The following is a 10,309-nucleotide window of genomic DNA, read 5'->3' as shown; positions in this document are numbered from 1 at the left end:
TAGAATGGAAAATAAGCGGAACGGGCGCTGTATCGGGGGAGGTGGTGCATTGTCACTGTGTGTCCTGCAAAGAAAAGCTATCGGCAGTGAAAATGTCCTGTACGCGAGTGTTCCGTGATGTGGGAAACGTGTTTTCTAGATAGTTTGGCGTTCGGAATAGCCTGTTAGCGTGCTCCGTTTCATCGTTTTTGTTCACAGTTTCATGAATATAATTCAGTCGTGCTATTATCAGTTCCTAACAAGGGGGGAGACAATCCCCCATGGAAAATTGCACCAGTGACCGCTAGCGCCCTGGTGTGAAAAAGGGCGAATACATTAAAAGCTAGAGCCCGTATTCGTCATTACGGGTGCCGAACAATCAATGACCATGCTGGCAAAGACAGTGAATGTGAAGTAGCAGTGTGAAATGTAATCCCAACAGCGCAAACCGTCGTTTTGGGTGTTTAATATCGGCACACGAAACAATCGCAAAGGTTCCCCTTCTATTCTACTTCAACACAGGAAGGACAACGAAGTGGTAAGCTAACAACTCGCGAAATATCAAAAGAAAACTTAACAGCCCGAACGGCTCCATTTCGAAGGCTGGCTGGCAATGTGGCTAGATATTGTGGAAAATAATTTAGCCGTGGGCGCGTTTGAGACATCCGGAAGTGTTTGACACTTTGCGAAAAATCGATACTTTTTTCAATCAGCCCATCATCGGCAAAGCAATGTCAAGATAGTTGATGGAGAAGGTTGCGAAGCCAGTGGGGAGGTGATTGCAAGCGGGGAGGAGACACACGTTATGCGCACCTCTGTGTTTGTGTGTGTGTGAATGAAGTGGGAAAATTATAGCATGGTACCGGTTGCTTTGGCGGGCAGTAAGTGTACGAAGGAAGTTTATGGCAAACGCGCGAATCAAGTAGAGCGCGTGGTGAAGTGTAAACAAACTGCACGTGAATTGCCTGCGAGTGGGATTTGATTAGTGTGTGCTAACACTGTATTGCTATATTGATTTAGCCTGACTAGTATTGGGTGTTTAAGCAGATTACCTCGAAAATATTGCAATAATAACAATCTCTTCGAAAAGGCAGAGGTTTAGGTGGTGTGTGAAACATTCTCGTCTGCCTCGACATCATGCATGTGTTTTTATTCTTTCGTTTAAGTGATGTGAATCGACGCCAGCATCTCGACATGGAAGCAAAAGATTTGTAGGGCAATAGTAATTCCAGAAAACTGCAATCGACTACCGTACATAATCATTAGCTAAGAACATCACCGTCTCACAACTTTTCTGCGAACTGCTACCAACTTCACAGTATTACAACGACAACAGTAAGCAATCGTACTTCGTACAACCGTACGCCTATCGAAAACACGTCTCACAATCGTATGCCTACACCATACATCACCAGCGGCATTATGGGAAAGGAACTGATGAACAGTAGCAACTTCTGCCAACAACTCGGCGCAACGTTGGTACGCAATTTCAAGCTCAAGATCCGAGATTCACGCAAAACGATAGCGGAAGTGTTTCTACCGCTCTACACGCTCGGCACACTAATAGTGTTAAAGATCCTCATACCGAATCCCAACTTTCCCGCCATCACGGAACCACGCGGTGCAGCGACACTGTTCGAACATTTCCAGCATCATAAAGCCCACACCATTGCCGTGCTGCCGCAGCCAAACTCCTCCACGACGGTTCCGTTCCTGAGCGAGGTCAACGAACTATGGATGTCGAATCGACGCCACCAGCCCGGAATACATCCCATCAAGTGGATGGTGTACGAAACGCCGGAAGAATTGCTAGCTGCTTACTGGCGAGATCCTAGCAAGATGCCCCTGGCACTGATATTCCACTCGGATGATCCACTGTTCGGGCCGCTGCGGTACGAAATACGCACCAATCCTTCATTCTTCGTGACACCATCGACGACAGAGCTGTATTCGTCGCTGGTCACGTGTAGACAATCGGACAGCTACTGGTCGGCGGTGATCCCGATCGAAACGGGCGATTCGTGTCCGGTGAATCAGTACTACTATTCGGGGTTTATTGCGCTCCAGACCCTGCTCGACTACACCAAGATCCGGATCGTGACGCAGAACGAAGAGCTGCAGATACCTCATATTACGCTAGAGATGTTTCCCAAGGAAGCCTACACTGGCAACTGGATGGTCGCGTTTAGGCTGGTCATTCCGATCTACATGGTGATGGCATTATCGCAATTCATTACATATCTGCTAATACTGATCGTCGGCGAAAAGGAGAACCACATCAAGGAGGGCTTGAAGATAATGGGGTTACGGGACTCCGTTTTCTGGTAAGCAAGCGTCTCGTACGGCCATTCGGTACGCATCATTAATATGCATTTCGTTTGCTTCTTCTGCAGGTGTGGTTGGTTCGTCATTTACGCCGTGTTTGTAACATTTCTGAGCTTTGTGTCCGTCATTCTCGTGTTTTCGTTGGGAGTCTTTCAACATACGAACTACCTGCCTGTATTCATACTCATTCTGCTGTACAGTTTTTCGGTTATTTTGATTGGCTTCATGATTACACCGTTTTTCGACAACTCACGGGTAAGCTTACTCTTTGCCATTTTCTATCGAGTACTATAGCTGCCATACTCCTCTTACAGACTGCTGGCATACTGGGAAACTTTGCGGTCAACATTATGTCACTATTGTACTTTCTGCAAGTGTTTATCGACGATACGCACACCTCGGCAGCACTGTGGACTGTGTCACTCATTTCTCCCACAGGGTTTGCGCTGGCCATGGATAAAATCCTCGTGTTGGACATATCCGGCCAGGGCGTCACGCTGAACAACCTCTGGACCGGGCCAGGTATTCCGATCGGAGGATCCATCCTGATGCTCGTCGTGGATATAGTGCTTTACGCGGCTCTGGCATTCTATTTTGACTGTGTGATCCCATCGGACCATGGTACGAAACAGAAGCCTTGCTTCTGTCTGAACCGAAACTACTGGTGTAAGAAAAAAGTGCCAAAAGTACCATTGCTGAACGGTGAATCGGCCAACTCGTTCAACAACGCGCTCGAGGATCAGGCACGCGATGTGGAACCAGTGTCGCGTGAGATGCGCGGTAAGGAAGCGATCCGTATAGTGGATCTGTACAAGACTTTCCACTCGTGTCGCAAACCAGCAGTGAACGCGGTCAATGGAATTAATCTGACCATCTACGAAGGACAGATAACGGCGATTCTCGGTCACAACGGAGCGGGAAAGAGCACACTGTTCAACATTCTCACCGGTCTGACATCGCCTACATCGGGCACAATATACATCTTCGGGTATGATGTGCGTGATCCGAATGATATGACCATGATCCGACGAATGACCGGGGTCTGTCCACAGCATGATATACTATTTGAAACGCTTACGCCCAAGGAACATCTTTACTTCTTCGCCGCCGTTCGTGGCATTCCGCCGGCATTAGTCGACAGCGAGGTGAAGAAAACGTTGCGCGATATTGACCTGTTCGATACGGCGGAGACGCGAGTGAAGCATTTGAGCGGTGGTCAGAAGCGGAAGCTTTCCGTCGGCATTGCCATCATTGGTGATCCCAAGATTATCATCTTGGACGAACCGACGGCCGGTGTGGATCCGTACTCGCGGCGACACATGTGGTCCATTCTGCAAAACCGCAAGCACGGCAAGGTTATCCTGTTGACAACGCACTTCATGGACGAAGCAGACATTCTAGCGGAGCGAAAGGCCGTTGTTTCTCGGGGAAGATTAAGGTGCTGTGGCTCATCGCTATTCTTGAAGAACAAGTTCGGCATTGGCTACCATCTAACGTTGGTGCTGGATACTAATGCGTGTGAAACGTCCATCACGAAGCTGGTGAACGAACATGTACCCCAAGCCGAGAAAGCCCGTCGACACGGGCGAGAACTGAGCTACATCCTGCCTCACGATGCGGTGAACTCGTTCGTGTCTCTGTTTGACGATATCGAAAAAGAGATCAAAACCAAACGGATGATGCTAGGTATCTGCTCGTACGGTGTTTCCATGACTACGCTGGAAGAGGTGTTTCTGCATCTGGAAACGCAGCGTGAAGGTGAACAGAAGGCTGGCGATGCGGGTGAAGGCGAAGACGGAGAAGGAGATGGTGAGGATGACGAGGAAGATGGACAGGCGGCGGGTTACCCGGTATCGGAAAATCTGAGCCGCAAAGTCATGAAAACTCGAGGCCTCCCCAGAAGCTTATCGTTGCAGGAGCGTAGCAACAGTTATCAGTCGTTGAAGAACGACACCAAAACTTTGCTCGATGAGCAAAACGCCGAAAACAAGGCATCCCTGCAGGATAATCGAATGCAGTTTGAAGCAATCATACCTATCAACGGGCTCGGATCGGACGGTGTCAGTCAGGGGACTGCCGGGTCCGGAATTCATCCAGTGTCCATGGGCGGAGGTGTTGCTGGCGGTGGGGGTCAACATTCGACCGTGAATTCACCACAATCGCAACGAATGCATCGCAAAAAGCACCACCGTTCTTCGCGCAACGGAGTGAGTAAAAGCACCAAGAGTATCTACGAGGATCAGACTCAAACGCATGGCTCATCATCTGCGGTGAAGTTGAATAGCCAAAATCGAACCAACTGGATGGATTTGGATGATATTCCACTATACCCGTCGCGATGGAGTACGATCGGAGCCTTGTTGAAACTGCGAATGACGATTCTGTTACGTGATATACAACGACTCTATCTGTTGATCATACTCCCGCTGGCATTCACGGCACTGGGACTGTATCTAAACTCGATACAGGTGCTGTCTCCGATCATGCGCTCCATTCTGCTCGATAACACCACCTACGGGAGCAACATTACGAAGATCGCCGTGCACGACAATACCAATCCATCGGCGTGGCCCCATGCTGCCTTCGTTTATCACCATCACCATCAGCAAAGGCAACAGAAGCGTGAGTCGCAGAAGCATTACGAACCGATCCCACAATTTCTGCATCAAAAGCACCACCAGCAGCAACAACAATCGAAAGAAGCGGCACATTTATACCGTCGCTTCCTGGCAGAGCTACACCGCTCAGCGAATGTGACGGAAGAGTACAATGGTAACTTTTCCTTGCTTCTGGACATCGCTCCTCACATGGCTGCGTTCAATGTTAATGTAATATCCTGGTCAAATGTGTCCATTACCACGCTGTACAACGACACCACACAGCATAGTCTACCGATTATTCTAAACTTGATCAGCAACACACTTCTGCGTGTATATGCGGAACTATCTCCTGCATCTATAAACTCGCAACATCTTCTCTATCAGCGTGCCGGTAGTGGCCGGAAAGGCGCGATACCAACATCTAATGCGCAGTCGACGTTCGATTATCAAGATGATGGGGCAGAGGCTGAAAATCTCGACGACATGGCATTTCAACCTTTACCTTCGAGCACCAGTTCGAGCACGACTTCCTCTTCCGGGGCTATGCCAGACCGTGCCTCGAGCGATTCACTGCTACGTATCGAACTATGGTCACATCCTTTCCAGCAAACGGCTCAACCTCAAGAGTTCAATATAGGCACGTTTTCGTCCGCACTGTTCGTGGGAATGATATTTGTACTGATTCCCGTTTCATTGGCCGTTGATATGGTGTATGATCGTGAAATGAAAGCTAAGAACCAACTGCGTGTTAATGGACTATCGTCATCCCTGTACCTATCGGCGTACTTTATCGTGCTATCTGGCTTGATGTTCGTTATTTGTGCTGCATTGCTTGGTCTAGTGTTTCTGTTCGACATCCCGTCTTTCCGCCAGGTGAGCTATGGACTTTTATGATTGGTTTTGATTTAGCAATCGAATGAGCCCGGAATCTAATTGAGATTTTATTTTACTGCAGCCCCCGGCACTCATCACTTTGGGAATGCTAGTGTTTCTCTACTCGCCCGCCGGCATCCTATGTTCAACTTGCTTCTCCTACTTCTTTGATCGTACTGATTCCGCGCAATCGATTCTACCCAACATACTGACGTTCGTAGGATTGATCCCATTCATACTGGTCGTGTTTTTGGACATGCTGGGGATTGGTAAGAATGCACCAATACCAAACGAACGAATAACAAATAATCCCATTTTACAGAGGTAAAGGCAGCGATTGCACTGCACTACGTGTTCTCCTTGATCAATCCAATGTATATTCCGTACGCGACGGTGTACTTCGTCGATCGGGTGTACATCGCTTGCCGATTGAGCTCGGCCTGTGCAGAACTGTCGATGGCTCATTACATGACCGAAGAGGTGATCGTGATGGCATGCGGGTGCCTTTTGCACATCCCGATCTGGGCGTTCTGCTTACGTGTGTCGGACGTGATGAAAAGTGGTGGTCGCATGCGGGATCTCTTTCATCGATCAGCGGTAAGCATAACGAGCATAGTTTGCGTCCGTTTAAGCTGATATCATTCCCACATTCTCTCCTTGTTGTAGAGCGAAGAAGATGTTATGACCGAAGAGCAATGTACCGGGGAATACGAAGATGAAGATGTGCGTAACGAACGTAGCCGCGTGTTCCGCCTCACATCCAATACGCAACAAACGCAACAGGACGATATCACAGGTTCACATGCACAGCCGGTGGTATTGGTCAAGGTTAGTAGACGATCCTAGACGGAAACTTACGACGAACGAGCTTCATTTTGGGGGTAATATTTTGTTGCGAATTTAACATTAATCACATGCATTTCATCTACCCCGCACCAGAGTCTTCGCAAGGAGTTCTCTCAGGAGTCATTGTGCGGAAATTGCTGTTGTTGTGCGGATGATGAACCTCCGAGAAAGAAGATTTCCGTACGAAGTCTATCAATTGCGGTGGACGCGGGAGAAGTACTAGGCTTGCTCGGGCACAACGGTGCTGGCAAAACGACCACCATGAAGATCATGACAGGCGAGACGGCTCCAACACGTGGCACGGTTCGGGTGGCCGGTCATAGTATCACTATCAATCAAGACGATGCCTTTAAAACGTTGGGCTACTGCCCTCAGCATGATGCCCTGTGGAAGAACGTGACGGTGCGCGAGCATCTAGAGCTGTATGCGCGAATACGTGGAGTGCGCGGAAAGGATTTGAACCGATTGATATCTACTTACCTAACGGGGCTACACATAAACGAACATGCAAACAAGCAAACCCAACACTGTTCAGGCGGTACCAGGCGCAAGTTGAGCTACGCAATGGCAATGGTGGGAGCTCCAAAAGTTGTGCTGCTCGATGAACCTTCGACCGGAATGGACCCAAAGTCGAAAAGATTCCTCTGGGACACTATTTTGGCCAGTTTTCATGGTAAACGTTGCGCAATGTTGACGACACACTCGATGGAGGAGGCCGACGCTCTCTGTTCTCGCGTTGGAATAATGGTCAAGGGAGAGCTAAGGTAAGTTGATGGCGACGAGTACGAGCCCGGGCGTGATGAGAAACGATTAGTAACTCATGTTTACGTTCATAGATGTCTCGGGTCAACGCAACACCTGAAGAACCTTTACGGTGCCGGTTACACGCTGGAGATTAAACTGAAGCACATAGAAAACATATACAGCGAGACGCCAATCGAAAGCCAACCTAGCAGCAGCCAGGAGCAGCTACAGCTCGACCAAAGCACGGACCACATTGCACCGGTTATCAGCAACTGCATTGACAATCGTTCGATGGCGTTGCGCAATTTCGTAACGGATCTATTTCCGAGTGCCACCTTGGAAGAGAGTTTCGCCGATCGGCTAGTATACTCTGTACCACAGCAAGCCGTCAGTTCCTTAGCTGAATGTTTTTCACGGCTCGAGAAAGGTACGATGCAAATGTGCGGTGCAAACTGTACCATGTGCTCCCGTTCTAACCAGTTTCCATTTGTCCGTTTCATTTTCAGCCAAAACCGAGCTAGACATAGAGGAATACTCATTCAGCCAAACAACACTAGAACAAGTGTTCTTAAAGTTTGCCCACTACGACGAGGAAACCTCCAGTGTGCAATAGATTATACAGTAATCGATCATAGATCATCAACGAGAAGACAGCCTCCGATCGAATTGTCCTTGAGATTAATTTTGCAAACTCTTATTCTACAGCATTTGATAGATACTTATGTGCGTGATTATAATAAATATCTTACTAACACACTATGCGCGTGTAGACAGCGAAATCATGTGCGGTTGTGTGAACGTGTATAGGGAGCGTTGAACGGAAAAGGCTAGAACATTAGAACATTAGGACAATTCCCTCAACGCTATACTGAACACTCTCCATGCAACAGGAAGTATTTGTAGTGAATTGAAACCATATACACCCAGGCCTAGGGCAAATGAGGTGGGCGCTGTGGATTCGCATTGTGAAAATGTAAGTAAATTTAACTAAAGTAAAAAATTTGTGCAATAATTTCATGTGACAGGAAGGACTCCTGCCAGTGCTACAAAATCATCGAAATGAAGAATAATAGCTGGTTTTGGCCATGGTTATAAGAGATAATTAAAACATGAACACAATGAGAGCTGAAAGGAAAGTGTAATGAACGGTGCAGAGAATGGACAGTAATGATTGCAACTGGAATGTAAAATCCATTAAAATAAGAATTAAATAACACATGAATACAAAACAGGCTTGACACGGAAGAGTATATCGCGACGAAAGAAGCATATTGAGGAAAAAAGGTTAGTAAAATATTACAATAATTTAAAACAAAAATTATCTACATAGTAAACGAATGCCACTGTTTTTGTGAAGCAGTTGAAGCGTCTTCTCTGTATGCAAATTTTTGCTGAGAAAACTTTTAGATTTAAATGATATTTAACAGTAAAAAACCAAAACCAAAAGCTAGTCAAAACTCTTAAACGACAAAACAAGCAAACACGCAAGCATGCTGCAGCGGGCAAGTGAATTAATAAATAAGGTAATTAAGCTAAATTTAGATGTATAAGACAACTAAACGAAAAGGCAAAGATAGGATAGGCGTGAGGCAAAAAGAAACTAAATAAAGAATCTGAAACAGATGTCAAACCATTGCACCAGTATGAACCAGTATGAAAGCCGGTAAAGGGAATGCAAATGGTGATTAAGAGAGAAGTGCATTGGAATTATAGTGCATATTTAAGCACTAAAAAAACATAATCCATACGACGATGATTGCATTGGATGCGAATTTGTAAAAGCGCTTGATAGCGAAGATAACATGCTGTCGAGGAAAATAGTATGTACGGTGTAACAATGGCAAAAGGAAATACAACATAAACGCAAAACAGAAAATCATTTCAAAGCTAATATTTTGATTTGGAAACTGTGATTTAAAATGGGGAATTATTGGTTGGCAGTAAAAGAATCCAAGCATGGCAAGTAGGTAAATAATTAAACAAACAAGAAAAAAACACACACACACACACATTATTAATTCCTTTTCGCCAACGATGATAGTGGAAAGAAAGTTTCACATGACCTACCGCATTGTGGAATACGTTAAAGGCAGATTAGAAAGAATACCGTTCTTACAAGAAAAAAACGTGAAGGAAATAAAACCAACTTAAGCTGCATTTCGCCGATGCCAAACCAGGATCGAAGCATGAAACATGTCGAGTGAGAGATGTGTAGTTCGGTTAAGTACTAAGCGTCACCAAGGCTAACGAAAGCTTTTATTGGATTGTAATGAAAGTAAGGTAGGATTTAGGGAAACGCGAAGCACTTTGAAATAAAGTTTTGGAACAGAGTCATTGAAATGAAAAAGAAACCATGCAGTTAAAGTTCAGATGACAAACATGGCCCTCCATCTTCAGAAATGTGAGAAAAAACGTACCTCGCTGATCGTCTCTGATCACTCGGATGGGATTTCCCACGTTTGTTGAAGAGCGTTGTGGTTGCATGTGCATGCAAGGGAGACTGCATGTGAGCATTATCGTGGGTGATTACGATCGCTAGCTACGTAGCTGAAAAATGTTCCTTTTCAATGCCGTTCAAAGTCAGCGCCATTGTACACATTGATGGTATATGTGCTAAAACCTGATTTTTGCTCCTCTAGGAAATGAAGCCGTTCTAACGTAGTTTCGAGCTACAACAACTGCTACAGCGTGTATGTGGCTTAAACATACATACGTACGTAGAACATGAAAAGGTTACGCGTAAAGTATCGACTTTTGTGTAGCTGTTTATTTGTAATTTATTAGCGCTCTCTGTCTCTCCGTCATATTTTAACATTGAAGCTTATGTATTGAGTAATTTGTAGTTAAATGCAATGTACTCGTTACTACTATCTACGTGATCATAAACTACATCATACAGAATCAATAGCGCTGGTTTGGAAACTTTTCGGCCGACCCAATCA

At 46.1% G+C, this 10,309-nt stretch overlaps 1 protein-coding gene across 1 annotated transcript; it reads left to right on the top strand.

Moving 5' to 3' along the window:
• Positions 1-1,401: 1,401 nt before the first annotated feature.
• LOC128310201 (cholesterol transporter ABCA5-like) lies at positions 1,402-9,691 on the top strand. The gene is made up of 9 exons (XM_053046785.1): positions 1,402-2,303; positions 2,373-2,559; positions 2,619-5,777; positions 5,860-6,046; positions 6,100-6,374; positions 6,444-6,605; positions 6,717-7,387; positions 7,460-7,794; positions 7,874-9,691. The coding sequence occupies exons 1-9, from the start codon at positions 1,402-1,404 to the stop codon at positions 7,978-7,980; spliced, it is 5,985 nt and encodes a 1,994-aa protein (XP_052902745.1). The 3' UTR covers positions 7,981-9,691.
• The last annotated feature ends 618 nt before the right edge of the window (positions 9,692-10,309 follow it).

Source organism: Anopheles moucheti, chromosome 2 (assembly GCF_943734755.1).
Source record: "Anopheles moucheti chromosome 2, idAnoMoucSN_F20_07, whole genome shotgun sequence".
Classification (NCBI taxonomy): Eukaryota; Metazoa; Arthropoda; class Insecta; order Diptera; family Culicidae; genus Anopheles; species Anopheles moucheti.
This window is presented reverse-complemented; position numbering and strand designations above follow the sequence as displayed.